We start from the raw sequence: 21,295 nt of genomic DNA, 5'->3' as shown, positions 1-21,295 counted from the left end.
CCCGGGACCCAAGGAGGAGGAGACCCGATCTCTGTCTAGGTCATCGAGGCGGCATTCCCGGCCCGCCTCGGTGGCCTCGTCGAGATCTTCCTATAGTCTTTCTGATGCAGACTTGGACCGGATGATGAGAAGGTTCATCCAGGCCCAGCTGCAGATGGGAGTGCTCTTGCCCCCCCCCCCCTTTGGGGGGGGAGCTCGACACCTTTTTTTGCCCTGAAAGCTCCTTCTCCGACCCGCTTCCTGGGTTTGGAGAGTTCAGAGCCGGACAGCGCTGGAGCCGGGGGTGGGTCGGCACCGACAGTACTGGGTACTTCGGATCCGACCCTGCCCTCGAGTCTGTCGGATCCGACCTCTCGGAGCCGTGGGCCGAGCTTCGGATCCGAGGGATTCAGTGTGCCTTCGGCTCCATCCAGGTCGGAGCACATGGGTCCTTCGGATCTGGTGGCCTCGGCGCCAGTTCCGATCCCTTCATCGGATCCGAGTGGGAGCCGGCTTTCGGGTCCCAGGGAAAGCAGCTCCCCCTCGGCCTTCGATGTAGTGGAGAGGGCTCTGTTGACAGCATCCGGACCCCCGGTCCTTGCATCGGCTCCACCCTGCACTCCCTCTCTGCTGGGTCAGGCTTCCATCACCCGGCCACAGGGACAGCCTGCTTCGATGTCCCAGGTTGTTCCACTGGAACAGGATATTGCTGGTGAGACCTCCTCGGACAGTCCTCCTGAGGAAGTGCCTCGCAAGCATAAGTGTAAGAGGAGACACGTGGACTCCCCAGAGTCCTTAACAGAGGACACAGACTTGGATGAAGGGGAAGGCTCCCCAAGGTCACCCCCCGAGGATGTCTCCTTTGGAGACATCATGGAAATGCTCAGGATCAGGGGGGGTGGTCTGCCCCCAAGGCTTCCTCCGAGTCCATGTTCCTGGAGTCATTCGAAGCAGGCCCGTCTACCTCTTGGGTGTCCCCTCCGGCCGACCCCCTGGTGGACCTTATCACCACCAGGGCGTGGAAGGAGCTGGACACTGTGGAGCCAGTCCCCAAACGCCCGGATAGAATTTTGAGTCCCCCTGCAGACCGGTCCCACTGGAGCAAGGGTCCCCCTGTAGATGCCATGTTGATGGCAGCCATGAAGAGGGAATTAGCTCAGGAGAGCCCCTCGGTCCATCCACCGTGCAAGGAGTCCCGCTCGATGGATCGCCTCAGGAAGCGGGTATTTAGTTCAGCGACCTTCTCAGTAAGGTCCCTGAACTACATGGCACATGTCATCAGGATGCAGCGTGATCTTATCAAAGAATATGCTGCTTCCCCCCCAGAGTCCATGTCTGCGGATGACAAGCAGTTGTACTCCACTTGTATGGCCACTCTAAGATCTGTTTCAAATACCTCTATGCGGCTTTTGTCCCACGCCACAGAGGGAGCCGCTAGAGCTAGCAGAGCGGGTCTAGTCATGAGACGTCAGGCCTGACTCCGACATTGTGACTTCGCGGAGCCCTTTAAGGCGTCCATTGCGAATGCCCCCTTTGATGGTTCTGCCTTGTTTGGCAAGACCGTTCGCGAGACACTTGTCCAGAGCGAAAAGGACGGGAAGACATTGTCTGCCATCGGAGTCCACTTCTCTGCTCCCCAGAGGTCCTTCTCCAAGAACCAAAAGGGACAGAAGAAGATGTGGTTCCGGAAATCGCAACATTCCCATCCTGCTCCGGACAACCAGTCCTTCCGTGGCAGAGGAGGACGCCGCCCTAGAGGCAGAGGGGACCCGAGAAATTTTGGGTCCAGAGAAACCTTCTCTGATCAGCCCACGCTGCAGCCCTTAGGGGTTGCCCGACTGCTCCACTCTGGAGGCAGTTGGGGAGGCGCTTCTCAAAGCACCTGGCGGCTTGGGAGTCCATTACGTCAGATCGCTAGGTGCTTCGTATCATATCCAGAGGTTACAAAATTCCACTGCACCAATTCCCCAGACTCAAAAACCTCCCCGATGTACCACCCGATCAGAGGGAGGCAGCAGCTGCAGAAATTCAGCAGCTGCTAGAAAAAAGAGCCATCCAGCCCGTCCCCATCCAACTCGGATTAGGGTTTTACTCCAGGTTCTTTCTGGTGCCAAAAAAGACGGGGGACTTGAGACCGATTCTCGACCTTTCACTCTTGAACCTGTCAGTAACCAAAGAAAAATTCCGGATGGTCACCCTTCAATCCATTCTCCCCCTCTTGCGGGAGAGAGACTGGATGTGCTCAATAGACCTCAAGGATGCGTGCTACCACATTTTAATGGACAGACGATCCAGGAGGTTTCTCCGCTTCCAGCTGGTAGCCAGTCACTATCAGTTCAGGGTCCTTTCCTTTGGTCTCACCACAGCCCCCAGGGTGTTTACCAAAGTGTTTGCAGTGATAGCGGCCCACCTGAGACTCCAGGGAATGCAGGTCTTCCCGTACCTGGACGACTGGCTCCTGTCTGCCCCAACAAGGCATCTACTCTGCGCAGCCAGAAATCACTTTCTCCGGCTTGCTCCCCAACTAGGCATTACGGTCAACATGGACAAATCCTCCCTTGCTCCAACACAAGTGATAGATTTCATAGGGGCCATACTAGATACGAGAAGTCTGCGAGCGTTCCTCACTTCGGAGCGACTTCAAAACCTGAGACTTCATGTGCGGGCCATCCTCCAGTCAAAAGCCCCACCGGCGGAATTGGTCCTGAGGGCGCTAGGCTCCATGGCAGCAGCAATAACTCTTCTCCCATACACTCGTCTGAATATGAGGGTGCTACAGTGGACCCTTTTAGTCCAATGGTCCTTTCAGTTTCTCCCTGTCAGTCACCCTATCTCAGTCAGCAGGGCTTGCAGGAGGGCCCTCTTATGGTGGCTCCAGTCCCCGGACCTCCATACGGGACGACCCTTCTGCACGCCGCCTCCCCTCGTCATGGTGACCACGGATGCCTCTCACCTCGGGTGGGGGGGGGGCATTGCTCAGGCAGAACGGTCCAAGGCACGTGGAACGACACAGAGACTTCCTTGCATATCAACGTTCTGGAGATGAGGGCGGTGCTGTTGGCATTGCAAGCACTTCAGAACCTTCTCCCCGTAGGAAGTATTGCGATACAGACGGACAATATGTCTCAGACATGTCAAAGCCTCAGGGGCAGAAATGAAAGAGCCAACTTTAAAGAAAATGTAGGAGAGAATGACCTAGTGTGGAATCTTTCACACAGGCCTTTAAATAAATTTGAATTGGAAGTTTTAAATAAAGGATTATCTTTTATTCCAACTAGACAAAGTAATGTTACAGACACAATATTGGATATTAAACTTTTTGTAAGGAATTTACAGTTAAAACTGTTATTTGCAGAAAGTAATGTTGGTATATCAAATAGATTACCTAAAAGACCACGTACCTATGTTCCGAACTTACATCCATTATTAGATGCCTTTAGTAGAATAGTAGAAAGAGACATTTATTCATTGCAGAGAAAACTATGTAAATACTAGGAAAAACAATTTAACACCTAAACAAATTAAAGCTTTACAAGATTTAAGAAATTATAGGAATATCTCTATTAGGCCTGCAGATAAAGGGGGCCCTATTGTAGTTCTAGATAAAATCTTCTATGATAATAGTATGACTGAGATGTTGAGACATTCATTTTTATGAGCCTATTCCAATATTAAGTGTTCAACAACATATAACTAGTGTGTATAATACTTTTGATGATTTATTCAAGACAGATATGATTAATTCTGACTTGTATAATTTTCTATTCGTAGAAAACCATACTATTCCAACCATCCAGGGTCTACCTAAGATACATAAGGATTCAATTAACCCCACTATGAGACCAATTGTATCTGGTAGAGGGTGGGTTACAGAACCACTATCTATATTAGTTGAAAGAACTTTGAGACCTATTGTGAATTTGAATACATATATCCTAAGAGATTCTAAACAGTTCTTATTAGATCTATATGAAGGGACGAAATTATTACCTGATGATATTTCTTTTATTATGGTAACTATGGATGTTAAATCATTATTTACAAACATACCCAATGAGATAGGAATTGAAAGTATTCGGGGGTATTTGATGAAGCACTCTAATATGTTGATTGACCAGATAGAGTTTACTTGTCTTTTACTGGAAATGGTATTGGAAAACAATGTTTTTTTGTTTAATCAACAGCTATATTTAAAAAAGGATAGCATAGCTATGGGCACCTCTTGTGCCAATAGCTACGCCAACCTAGTGATGGCATTATGGGAAGAAGAAAAACTATTTCGTCTAGATTTATTTCAGAAATTTGTCTGTTTTTACAGACGTTTTGTTGACTATTTCTTTTTTCTATGGACAGGCACCACAGAAGAATTGGATAAGTTTGTAATAGAAACTAATTCGTTAACATCTTTTTTGAAGTTTACTATGATTAGATCTAGTGATGACATAGCTTTTTTAGACATATTTATCCAACGTCTAGAAAATGGAAAACTCAACACAGGTGTCCATAGGAAATTGTGTTATAAAAATACTTTATTGCATAGGGATAGTATGCACCCTGGCCACATTTTTTCGAATATCATTAAAGGACAAGCTATAAGAGCATCGAGATTAAACCTAATACAAAGTAATTATGAAACTGAACTTAGCAATTTAAATGAGATATTATTAGTAAGAAATTATAAAAGAGCAGAGATAGAAAGAGGTTTTTTACATACGGACCATATTAGAACAGATAGGGCATGTCCCATTTTTTCTGAAAGGGCTAGTGACATTTATAGGGAAGTGAAAGTAAATGAATTTGAAACTGTTAGCAGGCAGAAAAAAGTTACTTTATATTATACTTAAGACATACTATCAATTAAAGAGATTATTCTTAAACATTGGGATATTTTAAATGTAAACCCTGAAATTAGGAATCTAGTAGGAGAGCAACCGCAATATATTTTCAAGAACAAAAAGAACTTACATAGGTTATTGTGCTTCCCTAATCAAATGCAATTAAATGAATATAGTATTTACAATGGAACTCAACCATGCAAGAAATGTAATTTCTGTTCTTATATCTCTGATGTTAATATGTTTGTGCACCCTACAACATCTCAAATTTTCACTTTTAATATCAATGCAACTTGTGACACAGAACATTTAGTGTACCTTGCCACTTGCATGAAGTGCACTGTGTTCTATGTCGGAAAAACTGATAGAAAATTAAAAAACAGAGTTAGGGAACATATTTATCAGATTAGAATTAAATCTGAAATTAATGCACTTTCTAAACATATTATACAGAATGGTCCCATGCATTACTTCAAATTCATGGTAATACATATTAATGTACCCAATGACAGGGGAGGAGATATAAGAAATTATACAGAACAACTAGAAACTAGTTGGATTATAAGGCTACAAGCCCATATTCATCCTGGTTTAAATGAAAAAATTCCATTGAAACCTGCACTTGAAGGAAGAAGGTTGAAATATAAATGAATATATGCTTTCAAAAAACAACATATATTTTCAGATGTTGCACATATACATATATACATATTTAAAGTTATCGGGTATTATGTATTATTTTATTTTTAATGTACTTACATATATATATATGTATATATATATATATATATATATATATATATATATTTTTGTGTTTATATTCTTTTAATTATTTAAATGATACTTAATTATTTAATTATCTTATTAATCAATTGAGTACTGAGGTATATATTGAGTTGTTTGAGAGATGTATTTGTAATGGTTTGAAAAAGCTACATAGCGAAAGCGCTCACCGTTGTTAAATAAAAAGTTTTCATATTTTATACTACTGGAACTTTGAATGTGGAATATTTGCGGATATTTTTGAAGTGTTCCTTGAGGTCTGAAAAGACACTTGCTGTATGTTTATATACAGAGCCTTTATTCTTGGGTATTGACATAAGGTCTGAATAGACATTGATTTTGCATATTTCCTGGTGTGGATTGACTGACTGCTTGGTTTGGTCCTGAATGGAGCTTTTTAGTTTCATATATTTTAATCATACCATGACTTAAGAATGGAATCCCTTTTTTAATTTCTCTAAATCTTTTGGGTTTCTAATACCATGACAGGAGACTCCATTCCTAAGACAAAGTATGATTAAAGTTCATGAAATTAGTATTTCTTCAGTCTTCAATGTCAGCCAAAAGTGCTCTTTGCAGCACCTGCAATGTGCCCAGTAATGACTCCTTTGTAATTCGTATGGAGTTACATGTATTGGTAACATATCTAAATATGATTGTAGATTCTTTTTTATAAGACCCGTTGCTCCAACTACTATTGGAATTGTCTGGGTATCTTTCTTCCACATCGTTCTCATTTCTGCCTGCAAATCCTGATATATTATGACTTTGTGTCTCTCTGTATGCAATACACTGTAGTCACTGGGTGTAACAATTTCAGTGATCAATGCTACTTTTGTCGTCTTTTCATGGACCACTATATCCGGTTTTCTCACATCTATCTTTTGAACTGTTGGTAATGGATGATGCCATGTGATGTAGACTTCACAATTTTTTATGATGCTTTGTGGCAAATGTTTCCAGTGTTTTTCAGCCATTTCAATACCATAATGTTTGCACAATTCCCAGGGCAACAGTCTTGCCACATTGTTATGCCTTTCAGCATACAGTCCTTTTGCCATTAGTATGTCACAACCAGCAACGAGGTGTGTGGCTGTTTCTAATTCTGTTTTACAAAACCTGCAGTTGTCTATTTCTCCCACATGTTCAATGGACTTTGTAAACTAACGTGTACATAGCCCACTATCTTGGCCGCCAATATTAACCTTTTATCTCTTGGTTTGAATTTGCCTCTGTTTAACCATTCCTGCATTCGATCCAGATCTACATGAAGTTCTTCCAGAAGTTTTCTATACTTGCAAATATATTTATGCATTTTCCATATTTCTTGCCTTCTCAGCTGATCCTTCACCTTATATTCTTTCTTTTGTTTTGTGTTTTGGCACATTCATTTGCTGTCTGATTTTTATCTACTTCTGATTTGATTTCTGTTCCAGCTTGACACCGGTATTTTCTGCTAGACTAAGCAGGGACATCATCTTAGATTTATTCTCCTCATGTTTCAAAACATTCACTACGTTTGTGTCTTGTGAGGGGAGCAGATATGTGTGGAGTCCCACGAGCATGAAGCATCCTTCTTGTTATTCGGTCTAATCTAGAGCTGTAAGTTAAGACAGGAAGAGCAAATTGGTTTATAGCTTGAATTTTGTTCCTAGATGTCAGTGCTGATTTCAGGATTAATTTCAGTCTTCTAAAATATTCCTTACCGAGTTTTATTCATATTTGTTCATGTTTTATTATTGATCCTACATCAATTCCCAAATATTTATACACTCCCTCTTGCTCAAATCCTCTGGGAGGTCCCATCATGGTATTAGAAACCCAAAAGACTTGGGGAAATTAAACAGAGGGCTGCCTGACATTCATTTTATGAAACCTTAATTATTTCCTTTAGGGAGAGAACAGAACTGGTTGTGAGCATGCGTGCCTATTAACTTAAGCAGAGGGCTTTGTTGTTGACCATGATTAAACATAGTTTATGAAAATGTGGGTTTTGAGCTTTTTTTTCTCTTGCAAATTAGGTTCTGTGTTATTTTTCTTGTACAAAGTAGCATCAGAATGATATCAAAGAGGTAAGGTTCTGGTTCAGCACTCTCTGTACTATATAACTTTAAAAAGGAGTGTTACTGTTAAGGGATGAGGGCACATGTCATGTTGCTTGGAAGCCACAGTAAGGATCTTGAAGTGTTAATGTCTGACTTGCCTCATGCCTCTTCAGTTTGTCATTCTTGACTGAATAAGTTTTGTTTTCATTTTTTTTGTTTGTTTCTAAGGTTTATGACTAATGGCGAATGTTCACATTCAGCACTTTCCATTCTCTGATTCGTGCTGTCAAGCAATTTGTTTTTTGAATTAATTCACATTTTCCACATAATTGAGTATAGTCTCCTAGAAGCTTTTAGAGAAGAAGGCACAAATTTTAGTCATTTAGTCAGCATTTTCTGCATTGATATCTGCCATGTATTCTTAGTTTCACCAGTCGCAAATTTTGTGCTCATAACACTGCTCTGACACTTGACTAAACTGTTTTAAAATACTTAATGTAATATCTTCATTAGTTTTAACCATTCCTTTATTTTATTTATTTTTTTTCTGTAGGAGGCTGTTGCACAAGGTTTCCTTAAGGAGTTAAATCAAATGGATGACCATGAATGCTATTTTAATGCTCTGCCTCGGGAACTTGAAGGCAAGCGTGACCAAATCACCAGGTTGCTTCATGATGTTGGTTTGAAACCCGTTGTTCCTGAAGGAGGCTATTTCATCATTGCTGATGTAGCAGGGCTAGGTAAATACCCTACCCTTTGAGCTTCTGAAATATATTTTCACATTTTGCTTTGTGTCTTAGAAATATTTGCAGCATACACACCACCACATGCAAGAAAATCTAGATTATAAAACAGGATTTATTGTAACACTTCAGTGTTACATAACTTGATTCATCTCTGTGTAACTTTTGGATGCAAATTGCAGTTACACTAAAGTGAGGCTTACTGAATATTATTTGTTGTCCTTTTCCTGCACACTACAGTTTTAATTCAAACTGTACGAAGGCTACTGTCTAGTTTTCCACAGTACCTATTTATTACATTTTAGCAGAATGGCCTAGTTTTTAGGATCTTTGCCTTATAGTGTCAGTGTATAGGGATGGGAGTCATTCCTGATCTAACTGTGTGGTGTTTGTATGCTTTTCCCAAATCTGCATGTGATTTCTTTGGATTCTTTTCTTTTCTGCATCTTCCAAAAGCATGTTGGTTTATTGGCTACTCTATACTGTCTATATTCTTTGCATTTATCCCTGCTGTGGAGATATGAGTCATGGATGAAAAGGATAAGGAAGGACAAGTTCACTTACCCAGTTAACAAAGGAATAAATCAAATTAAAAAAATTAGGTCTCCCATCTTACACTTATGAGATAGTTTTTGGCTCTTATTCCTGGAAGTTCTACTTTGACTTCTGGCTCCTTTACACTTGGTGCTGGAAATTTTAGTCAGAATACTAAACTATGCATGTGGTCTGTCCAGCACTTGACACTCTGACATTCCAAACTCTGCCTGTCCTCATCTATACCGTGCTCAAGAGAAGGGGAACTGCGAATATTTTTCGTTATTGTGCTGTTGCCATCCTATCCATAAAAAGGCAGTAGAGGATTTTATTCTAACAAAAAAGGGATACACATTATGATCTTATGAGATGGACATTTAAACTTATCTTTTTTAACATTAGTCTTAATCTGCTCATCTTCCTTAACTTTCTTGGGGAAACAAACCTCATTTGAATCTAAGCCAATATAATAAACATCAGGACTAATTATTAGACAGTGTAACCCTGAGTGTGGATTAGATTGCTAGTCCAAAACACTGTTCGGATTACTTGCTGCTGAATACCACCAGAGATCAGAAGAGAGACCAGGTGGTGTTTTTTGTGCAACAGACAGCTACAATAGATAATACATATAGTGTACACCTTTCCCATAACAAAGCATTAAGGACTACAACTCTGTGTCATGAAGCCTTCTTCTGACCTATTATTTGTAAGCAAGCATTTTCCTTACTCCTGTCAGTACAGTTCCTTTAAAAAATATTTGAGAAGTACATAAATGTCAGTATGAGTACATCATTGTACTGGACTGACCAAAAGCAAAAACTGACAACAAAAACTTTTAAAAATGATGGCCTAACTTTAAATCTGTACTAATAACAGTAGAAAGAAAGAAAAAAGAAAAAAAAATGCCATGTCGGTCCATTAACAGAAAACACAAAGATGGTGGAACACAGACATGATGTAACACTTTTTATTGCACCAACTTAAGTTTTCAGTTACTCAAGCTGGCATGAGTCCGTTGGGAGTTAAAACAGCTGAAACTAATTTCAGAAACTAATATTTTTGTAAATCAAAATCAATAAAGAGAATGAACCACATATACTTCTGTTCCTTTTTATATACACTTTTATCAGACTGGTAAACTGTAATAAAAGCAAACCTTTTAGTAATTTTGAGTGACTTGCATGGTATTTTCCACCAGCAAAAAACTAAGTGCAATAACTTAAGTCAATCATAAAGAAATGAAAGACAAGCAGCAATTCATTCAACACAAGCATGTTAAAAGTCATGTGTATATAAAACATATTAGTGCATAAAAGATTACATTTAAAATGCGCACATTTATTTAAAATAGACTACCTATAACCCTCTTTTTTATGTGCATTTTTGTACTCCACACATGGTGATCATCAAGCCTTACCCTACTGGTCTGAAGCCCATTCACCCCCTCTCCCATCATGGCTATCCCCAGCAAGGATGCACAAATAATGGGAAAAGACATCTGGACAGCCATGGAGGTGAACTGTGCTGTCCCAGCATCCTGACAGAGAGACATTTCTGTTAAGATCTTACCCCACTCAGTAAAATAATAAAATACCTTATCCTACTCCTGGTGGCTGATGTGAGCATCCATGGCACAGCAGGGCATCCTATACTTCCTATGCATGTGTGCCTCCACCTACACATTAATGAGGACTACCATCAGCAGCTTAAGACTGCCAACATCACATGGTTTTCCTGGCCTTTTTGGTGCTATATAAGCCTCCACTGCCATGGTAGAGGTTGGCTGACCAAACCAAGCACTCCCTCCCACAAGAGAGCAGCTTTATCATCACTTGTGCCATCCTCTGCTCACCTTTTCCAGCCCAAGCCACTATTCAAACTTACAACATTTGGGAAGTAGTCAGGCTTTATCCCTCTACTTGTCATGGAGCCTAAATAATATTCTCTTTTATGTAATAAATCTTCTACATCACGCTGTCTTGGAAAATTATGGACCTACTCCAAAGCATTAAAATATTCAGGTCTTTCCACGAAAACAAGGATTTGAACTGGGATTTAATTAAAGGAATTGAAGTCATTAAATTGGTTAATTAAGTTGGTCTTCGATATCCTGAATTGCCAGATAAATGTAACTGTATAACAGTCAGATTTTCGATGCCTGGTATTCAGAACGAACACTCAAAACTTAAAAACTGAATGTGCACTGACAACTTGGTCATTCCCTGAGGAAGATAACATGAGTTTAGCAAGCTGGACTAGTTTTTGGTCTCCTTTTTCCTTTTTTCCCATTGAGTAAAAAGTTTGCTGTTACCAAGAAGACATTTTCCAAGTCTATCTTTAATTACTTCATTTTTGGGCATCAGTTTTCCATCCATTCATTGATAAAGGCTGTGTTCTGAGCTCAGTCCTTTTGAAGAGTTTGGTCAAAGCTCAATTCTTTTCAGGAGTGGCATTTCCCAGTGTGACAGTACCATAGGGAGTCTGGCCACACTTGGGAAGTCAGTTCTTCAAAACTCAGCTATGTGAACTGTACGTTTGACAACCCAGGCTTCTTCCACCATGCTGATATTGTCTAAGATTCATCCAACCTAGAAGCCACCTGTCTCAGAGCATGCACATGTGCTAAGACACAAGAATATGGGAAAAGCAGCATGCTGCTTTTAAGGGGCCACTGGACTGCTTCAATTTGTTTTCTGACCATAGAAAAGGAAGTTTAGAACAGTAACAAAAAGGGGTGGCAGACCACTCTGGCAAGACTGTGGCAGGTATCTACTGGGGACCCTCAAAGGAATTTGCAAGCAAGCACTCCTAATGGTCTTTATGCAACAAATTCAGGAAGATCTTTTATTCCTTACTGGAACACCAGGACTCTTTCTTACACACAGTGCCATTAGAAGCCATGGCCATTCAGATGGTCTAATTCCAGAACATTTTAGCTGGCCTCTCATAGTCATGCCCATTGACTTTTATTCAATATGCCATGCATCTTGGTAGTGCAACCTGTGACAGAGTGTTCATAATGTGAAAAGTAAAAGATACCTTCCCACTGCTGAGGTTGTACTGCCAAGAAATAATGTAGTGCAAAATATTTTGGAGCATCAGGGTGGTATAAAGGTGTAAAATATGGAATTATATGCATGTCTTGTCTGCATGATGCAAATGTATAAGAGCAGATTTGCTCCTTAGTACCTTCATCTGCTGAAAACGCAACCTGTGTTGCAAAACATCGCTTTTGGGCTCATTTTCCTACTCACACATGCTTATTGTGCTCCAAAGGAGTTCATACAGGTGCATGAAACCAAGATACCCTCTTAGTGTGTCTAGGTCCACAGGTACAATACAAAGAAAGAGCAGATGTTAAGTTGTCCCATCTCACCTTTGTTCTTGCTGTTTGGGTTTGGAGCCGATCCTCGGCTCTGACTCTGCCTACTTCTATAGCTCGAGAGCTATTTACTGGCTCGAGGCTAACCCTTTTCCCAGAATGCCCAGTGTGAGCTACCCAGATCTCGTTCGCCGCTTCACCTGCGAGGTTGCTTCATTACTGGCTCAGGCTTAGTATAGTTTTTTCTATGATTATAATTGTTGTTTATTCTTAAAATTTGTCAAGTTTTTGTCTAGATATAGTTCTTTATCCCTTATCACCTTTCTTGTGAGTGTTGTAGCTTTGTTGGCTGTCGCTCCATATCTCGCAGGCCGTCTGTTTCCCCTGAACTCATTTAAATTAGAGAGTTCTAGCTTCCCCCCATAGGACAGCCATTTAAATTAGAGGGTCTCCTTTCTGTTCCTTAACTGTAAAAAAAAAAAAAAAAAAAGTTTGTTTTTCAGTATAGTGGTGTAACATGTATAAAGAGGCCAAAGTTTCTGGCTTCAAAAAGTGTGACTCATGCTGTCAGAAAATGTCTCTGACAGATGGGCACACTAGCTGTGTTTATTGTTTAGGGGCTGTGCACCTGCAGAACTCCTGCTCTATCTGTCATGCATTTAGTCAAAGGGTCCTGCAGGAGTGCAAAAACAAATTAATCCTTCGAGGATTATTGAAACCACAGGATTCCCCGGCTAAAGGTTCTCAGCTAGTGAAATCCTCTAAAGTCTGTCAAGCCGTCGGCTCCATCCTCGGAACCGACTCCTGGGCTTGAAGAACCAAGTTTGTTGGTGCCGACTAGCATCGACAAGTCTTCTCCTCCCTCAGCTCCAACTGCCACCTCAGAGCCGTCTCGGAGCCACAAGCGAGCAAGGTCTCCTTCATTGGAGCCAATCCACTTGGAGCCAATCCGCTTGGTGCCACAGTCACCCTTATTAGGAAGTGATGAACGCAGTCATCGCTCTTCATCTCAGTCCCCTCGATCCTCCAGGTTATTGGATCAAGACGTGAAGAGAGTAGTCAGCTGGTTGCTTAAATCACAGGCCCTTGCGAAATTACTTTCCAGCCCACCTCAGCAGGTTGCGACTCCATCCGCCTCCATCTCCATTCCTCCTCCGACTACACTTAGTTCGGAGCCGGAGACCATGAACGCACTGATAGTAGAACCGATCTGCTCGGTGCCACAGTCACCCTTATTAGGAAGTGAACACAGTCATCGCTCTTCATCCCACTCCTCTCGATCCTCCAGGTTATCGGATCAAGACGTGAAGAGAGTAGTCAGCTGGTTGCTTAAATCACAGGCCCGTGCAAAATTACTTTCCAGCCCACCTCAGCAGGTTGCGGCTCCATCCGCCTCCATCTCTCCTCCGACTACACTTAGTTCGGAGCCGGAGACCATGAACGCACTGATAGTAGAACCGACCGTGCCGATTACCTCCTCTTTGGTTCCGACGTCGGCTCTGTTCACCTCGATTGTTCTGTCCATCGAGGGATCTGGGCGCTGAAGCTCTCTCGTTGCCTCCGAGGGGGGAAGTGGCATCAGTCCCTTGTCTGACCCCGCTCTCCCTCTCGGAGCTTCGGCGCAGGTGAGCTCGGCTCCCACATCAGACTCGGAGCCGTCGCCCTCGACTCAGAGAAGGACTCCCATCTCTTTGGAGCCGGAGCTTTCTTTGCCTCGGGATCGTGACACCTTCAAGGTCATGCGGAGTGTGCTGTCCTCTGAAGCAGCCCTACTATCAGCCCCATCGGCTCCTTCTCTTGTGGTGCCTGTGTCAACCTCTGCTCCTCCGGCCCAAAAACGTAGGGAACCTATGCCCCAGGACACCCCATTGGGTAACCCCTCTTCTTCCGAGGTCTCCCCTGATCACTCTGAGAAACCTTCTTGGAAGAAGAAGTGCAAGAGGAAGCACCTAGACTCCCCTGAGTCCGTCACCTCAGATACAGACCTGGATGAATCAGAAGGGTCCCCCAGGTCCCCCTCTGAAGATGTTTCCTTTTCGGACATCCTTGAAATCCTTAGGCAGAGGGGTGGCTGGTCTTCCCTAGATCCTACTGAGGACGAGTCTGTATACCTGGAGGCATTCGGTTCCCGAACCTCCACCTCCTGGGTGTCTCCACCTTTCGATCCACTCATGTCTGTAATGGCTCGAAAGGCTTGGTCAGCTCTGGATTCTATGGAACCTACTCCAAGGAGACCAAATAAGTTCATAACAGCCCCCCAAAACAAACAGTTTCTCTCTAAAGGTGTGCCAGTTGATGCCATGGTGGTAGCAGCAGCCACCAAGAAAGAGCAGAAACTTCTTCGTCTGTCCATCCACCAAACAAAGAGTCTAGGAAGATGGACAGATATGGGAAGCGAATGTTTTCCTCAGCGATCTTCTCAATGAGGTCCCCGAATTATTTCTCTCATTTTGCATGACTTCAAAGGGATCTCCTAAGAGAGCTTGGAGATACCCTGCAAGATCCTACAGCTGAGGGAGCATCCGCCAAAATAGCTTCCCAGCTTACGACTCTTAATTCTATAGTCAACTCCTCCATGAGGCTGATTTCCTATGCAGCCGATGGAGCGAGCAGAGCTGCAGGTACAAGATTGGCTCTCAGGAGACATGCCTGGCTGCGGCTGTGTCAATTTGCAGAACCCTTTTGGGCTTCCTTCACAAATACTCCCTTTGATGGCTCCTTGCTTTTTGGGCCTCAGGCGAAAGACACGCTTACCAGGTGCGAGCAGGAAGGCAAGACTCTCTCTGCTGTGGGAGTTTGTTTTTCCACTCCTAACAGACCTTATCAAAAGGTCAGAAGGGTGGAAAGATGTGGTTTCAGAAGTCCCAGAGACCCCTGCTTGACACACGTGGTAATTTTTTCCCAGGGACAGTGGAGGAAACAACAACAATGGCAGACGCCACCCTCGTGGCAGAGGGGGACTGCAAAATCAGGGTGACAGAGAAACTTTCTCTGCCAAACCCTTCCAGCATCCCTGACGGGTTGTCCAACTGCTCACCTCTGGAGGCAGTCGGGGGAAGACTTTCACTGTACCCAAAAGCCTGGCAAAATAATAACAAGAGACAAATGCGTACTATCTATTATATCCGGAGGTTACAAAATCCCCTTTCATCAACACCCCTCTAAAGTCAAAAAAGTCCATCCCAGATGTCCCACCCAATCTAAGGGATCAAGCAGTTATTCAAGTTTCAAAACTGCTAGAAAAAGAGCCATTCAGGAAGTCCCCGCAGACCAAATAGGATCCGGAACTTACTCAAGATTCTTTTTAGTACCAAAAAAGAGAGGGGACTGGAGACCAATACTGGATTTCAGCAGATTGAACAAATCTGTACAAAAAGAAATGTTCTGGATGGTAACATTGCAGTCCATTCTCCCCTTTCTGGGTCAGGACAACTGGATGTGCTCCATAGATCTTCAGGATGCGTACTACCATATCAAAATGGACAGATGCTCCAGGAGATTTCTTCGCCTCCGGGTAGGGGCCAGTCATTATCAGTTCAGAGCTCTGCCCTTTGCTCTCACCACAGCCCCCAGGGTGTTCACCAAATGTATGGCAGTAGTCATGGCTCACCCAAGATGTCAAGGATTCCACATGTTTCCCTATCTAGACGACTGGCTCCTAACTGCTACCACCAGGCATCAACTCTTAGAGGCACAGGATTATACAATGTCAGCCTGCACCCCACTAGGCATTACAGTAAATTTAAAAAAATTTGCCTTGTTGCCCTGTCAATCTGTTACATATATAGGAGCAGAATTAAACACAAAACAGATGTTTGCAAAGTTATCTCAAGAAAGAGTTTTCTCTATTCGCCAACAAATGTCATTTCTAATGCAGAGCAGAAAGGTCCAAGTCAGATATGTCCTGCAAGTTCTAGGCTCCATGGCAGCTGCCATTCTTCTTGTACCATTAGCGTGTTACCACATGAGAGTCCGTCAGTGGGTTCTCTTCATGCAGTGGTCCTTCCAGGAACTACCCATGTCTCACATGATCCTGATTACAGAAACATGCAAAAGGCACCTCTCTTGGTGGATGGTCTCCCCACTGGTGACTCAGGGCAGACCTTTCATTCAACCCCCTCCGATAGCCACAGTGACCACGGATGCCTCCCTGGGGGGGGGGGGTATTATCTAGGCAGGACAGTCCAAGACATGTGGCAACCTCATGAGAACCTCATGAGTACCATCTGCATATCAATGTCCTAGAGATGAGAGCGGTGCTCCTAGCGTTACAAGCTCTTCAAGACTCTCTTCCTTCCGGGACTATTGCAATCCAAACAGACAACATGTCAGTTGTGTGGTACATCAACAAGCAGGGCGGGACCAGGTCCTACCCCTTGTGTCAAGAAGCCCTCAGGCTATGGCAATGGGCGATTTCCTCCCAATGTTTTCTGACAGCAATGCACATCCCTGGGAAATCCAACATAGTAGCGGACAGGCTCAGCAGGGCTTTCCTCATGCCTCAGGAGTGGTCTCTGAATCAGGAAGTTGCGGACCTTATCTTCTACAAATGGGGCCAGCCTTGCTGCGATCTATTTGCCACCTCCCTCAACAACAAATGAAGCAGCTACTTCTCCCTGCTTCCTTCTCCAGGTCAAACTCCTAGGGACGCTCTAGTGCACGATTGGCCTCAGGGACTCCTTTATGCAATTCCCCCTTTTTCCCTAATTCCAAGACTCATACAGAAAGCAAAATTGTTGGATTGCAAAATGATCCTCATTGCCCCGTATTGGCCTCGACAGATATGGTTTCCGTTCCTGCACCTTCATCTTCTAGGCCAGCCTTGGGCTCTGGATCCAGTGCCAGATCTGTTGATTCATCAGTCAGGCGGGTTACGCCAGTCCCTTCAGACTCCCAAGCTCACAGCTTGGTTTCTCCACTTCCTACCTTAGCCAGACTTCAGGTGCTAAGGACGCTGTCCCAAACAGCAAGAATGAAGGCAAGATGGGACAACTTAACATAAAGAAGTTATGTACCTACCATAATGTTCCATGTTAGTTGTCCTTCATCTCGCTTTCCTTCTTGCATCCCCCCTCCTTCCCCCTTCCTGGAGAATTGAGAGGAGTTTACTATGGTTTCACTGGCTGATTTCCTTTTTCTTGGTTCACATGCCAGGTAATTTTGTGACAGTTTACTCTGATCTGTTATTTTGGTAAGTCAGTTTTAGGTTACTGGTTACTTTATATGTCTAGTGTGCGCTATCACAAACGAGATCTGGGTAGCTGACGCTGGGCATTCTGGGATAAGGGTTAGCCTCGAGCCAGTAAATAGCTCTCAAGCTATAAAAGTAGGCCGAATCTGAGCCGAGGATCGTCTCCGAACCCAAACAGCAAGAAGGAAGGCGAGATGAAGAACAACTAACATGGAATGTTATGCTAGGTACATAACTTCTTTTTCAGTAACATTCATTGGTTAAGTCCTCATTAGCATACATATCATTTTCAGAGGCTCAAATTTATATGATATAAACCCTGCCTACAGCCAAGACCTTCATATGCACCATCAGAATATAATTAAGGCCTCTAGGTTCCTTGACCTCCACTATTTGCACTCACTGTGTTTATGAATCGCACACATCCTGTGTGTGGCTGCTTGTCTTGTGCAATTGCTGACTGCAGAAAGAAGAATGTTTCTGATTCTCACGATTGGTATGTAATATTGCTGGATTCATTCAAGTCATTTAACTTGCTCAGTATAATATCTACAAAGGTTAATAGTATATTCTGTAATAAGGTGTGACTAAAATTTTAAAAAAGTGGAATTAAACCATTGAATGTCTGGACATAATTGAGGTAAAATAGTTCTGATCTTAGAGTAACATCTTCTGATCACATCATTGATGCTGTTTGTAAAATAAAATGTGCAGTCTCTGTAAGTCATTACTTTGTGTAGAGTACTGCCATTAATGGTATATGCATACTCATTGTTCATGTCTCCAAAATGCTTTAACGGAGCTCTTTTTTTTGTTGAAAGGCCATTTTTAGTGACTAGCCATAAAGATGATCAAAGTAGATTGGTAGAGATTATTGGTCCTTGATGGTTGTAATGGAATTCAATATAACTGAGTATTTTTATAGTTCTACTTCGAATTAATGCACTTTGTCATTGTTTGTGAGTTTTTATGGTTGGAGTCTCTGGAGACCACCATTTGTTTTCCCTTTTGTAATTCCATGACTCCTAAATAAGAATTCTGTAATTATGAGAAAGGCATAAAAGTGCAGAACAGTGAATGTTGAATGTCACTGTTCTCCTTAAAAGTTGTTTGTAGCATAGGTACAAGCCACTGTACAGCCCCAAAAGTGGTAGGAAATCCCTCTACAACCCCTGAACTTATATAGACCAACTCCAAGATTGCCATACGTTGAAGAGAAGGAAATACTCCGTGATCTTGGACTTGTTATATACAGGTCTGCACTTCCTCTCTATTTTCTAACTATTTAAGGCTCACAGATATGAGTCTGAAAATGTCAAACACTTAACCAGTTGTAACTAAACCATCCAGTTTAGAATTATCTGGAAATCTGGAGTAACAAACTTGATTATTACCTTTAACTGACTGTATACATATGTTAAATGAAAAAAAGGCCTTGTGTGGACCCTTGAGGGAATCTGTAAGTAATTGGCTTGGGTTCTGACAGGATTTTATGGATCTTAACCCTTAGGGATCTATTTGGTAACCATTCAGTATCCTGTGAAGGGATTAATGGTAAGGCATCAGAAATACCATTAAGTGCTATAGTATGTAAGGCCTTAAATACAGCTGAATAGAGCACATCGAAATGAACTTCACCAGGCAAAGTGTCACTAAAATTATTATAAAACTAGATAAGGTTAAAGAAGCACTGTCTAGATTTTATAAATTCATGGTAGTTTGTAATTTTTAAGGTAATTATGTCACACTTAAGATGGAAATTATGTTTGCCCTATTCCAGTCTACAGGAAACCCTACTGTCCTCAGTTGACTTGTTAAAATGTTAAAGTTACTAGTAGATGTTCTTTGTGTTTCACTGTTGCATCACATTTGGGTTATCCCTGCCAGGGTAGACCTCGGCCAGCCGGAATACCAGAGGCTTAGTATTTCTGCGTCGGTTGCTGTCACTTCAGGACTGATGTCAGGTCGTCAGTAATATAAACTAAGGCAGCTGTCGCCATTACATCAGTCTTTCTTGACGTGGAGCCTGAAGCAGAAGCAGTTCGCACGAGTGCCGGTCGGCCGCTACCTGAGTTTCATCTTCTGAACTGAAGATGAAGTCTTCTAAAGCTAAGTACTCTGGGGGATCTTTTTTTCTTGCACTAACCGATGTCAGAAAAAGTTAACAATCGTCTCACTTCTGGAAAGCAAATACCACACTGAGACTTTCATTCTTACTGCGTCACTTGCTTAGACCCAAACCACGACATCCCCCGCTGTCGCTTTATTAAACGCCAGAACTATACATCGTCGGGCCCTTATTGTAGCTAGATATTTTCGCTTACAGTCCACGAATTCCGATATGGCTTCGCTAAGCCATCCAACAGCAGATCTTCTGAAAAAACATAAGGATAAAGATAGACCGCACAGGTCCAAGCCTACTGACGATGCTTCTGTTCCGTTAAGCTAGTCGTCAGTTCTCCGGTCCTCAGTGAGGCGCTTTCGCAGCCCCTGATGCCCGCTTCTGTAGATTTGCAGGCCACTACCGAGACCTTTTCAGAGTCTGCAAAATTCTTCCTCGCCCAAAGATCCTGCAGTTGTCTCTTCCTTGGATGGGTCCGGAGCCGCTGAGCAGGCACTGGCTTCCAAGGAAGTACTTCGCACTAACGATTCTCGACAAAAGCTGATGACTTCTTTTGCTTCTACCGTTCTTTTGAAAACGACCGAGTTTCTAAGGCCCAGGATATGAACCATACCCAAAAAACCAACGACCCACTCTCAGGCACCTGCTTCCTTGCCTCAGTCTCAAATGCGTAAAATGGCAGAAGACCTTATCATGGGAAGACAAGCTACCCCCTTCCAAAAGAAAAAGAGATCTGTCCCCAGTAGTTTTGTCTGAACAGGAGTCTGATGACTCTGATGCATCTGAATATGAAGACATGCAACCCCTTTCTGCTTATAAGGATTCTGTTGCAGAGGCTTCCATTCCCTCAGCCTCTCCACCCGAGGACTTTTCCTTTGGGGAAACCCTTCATACCTTAAGGAAGCATTTCCAATGGGAATTTCAGGACTACCCTCAGTCTAAAAAGAGACTCAGGGAATTCTTAGATCTTCCACAGCACAGACTCCTGGCCATTCTCCCAGTCCTGGATGTTGTGGACGATGTTTTCCTGGAATCCAGTTTGACTCCTGCCACCCTACCTTCTGCACCCAGAAAACCTGACAGGTATCACAGAGTCCCTGACTCACACAAATTTCTTTTCAAAAATCCTACTGCTGACCCTGAGGTAATTTCTCAAGGGCCAAAATGTATTAAAGCAACCTCTGCTAAGAATCCCACCCCCTCAGATAGGGATTCCCGAGCACTTGAAAGATGGGGTAAAAAAGTATACATCTCTGCTACTCTTGCTATCAGAGCACTAAATTGCCAGTTCCGTACGCTAAAATTTCTGCAACATACCATGGAACTCCTTAAGCAAAAAGTGTCTTCCTTTCCTGCTTGTGCAGAATCTAAAGAGTTACAAGAATCAATGCATTCTGCAAGTCAAGTAACTAAGCACACCTTACACTGTGGTTTTGATGCCCTAGAAGCTTCTTGCAGGGCAGCAGTCACCGGTTCTGTCCTTAGAAGGCATGCATGGCTTAAGGAACAGCCCTTACCAGACCATGTTAAATCTAAATTGTTGGATGCACCCTTGCACAAAGACAGCTTATTTGGCACTAAGGCAGAGGAAGTCTTAAAAAAGATGGAAGAAAAAGCTAAATTTGTGCTGACAGTTAAGGATTTCTTACAGGTCCAGCCACCCAGGTTCAGTAGGCATTGCCCCGCCAAGCACTGTTCCTTTCCTGCTCCCACCAGCTCAGTTCAGCCCAGACCTCAT

At 43.0% G+C, this 21,295-nt stretch overlaps 1 protein-coding gene across 9 annotated transcripts in view; it reads left to right on the top strand.

Moving 5' to 3' along the window:
• Positions 1–21,295, top strand: part of KYAT3 (kynurenine aminotransferase 3) — an 846,358-nt gene that overhangs the window by 675,241 nt on the left and 149,822 nt on the right. For all 9 annotated transcript variants that reach the window (XM_044085641.1, XM_044085640.1, XM_044085643.1 and 6 more), the window contains one exon: positions 8,196–8,382. In XM_044085641.1, the coding sequence (XP_043941576.1) occupies positions 8,196–8,382 (187 nt within the window). The remainder of the gene's footprint in view (positions 1–8,195; positions 8,383–21,295) is intronic.

The sequence above is a fragment of the Protopterus annectens genome, chromosome 10.part0 (genome assembly GCF_019279795.1).
Source record: "Protopterus annectens isolate FY-2018-M chromosome 10.part0, PAN1.0, whole genome shotgun sequence".
Classification (NCBI taxonomy): Eukaryota; Metazoa; Chordata; order Ceratodontiformes; family Protopteridae; genus Protopterus; species Protopterus annectens.
The sequence above is the reverse complement of the archived record's forward strand: the minus strand, read 5'-3'. Positions and strand labels throughout refer to the sequence as shown.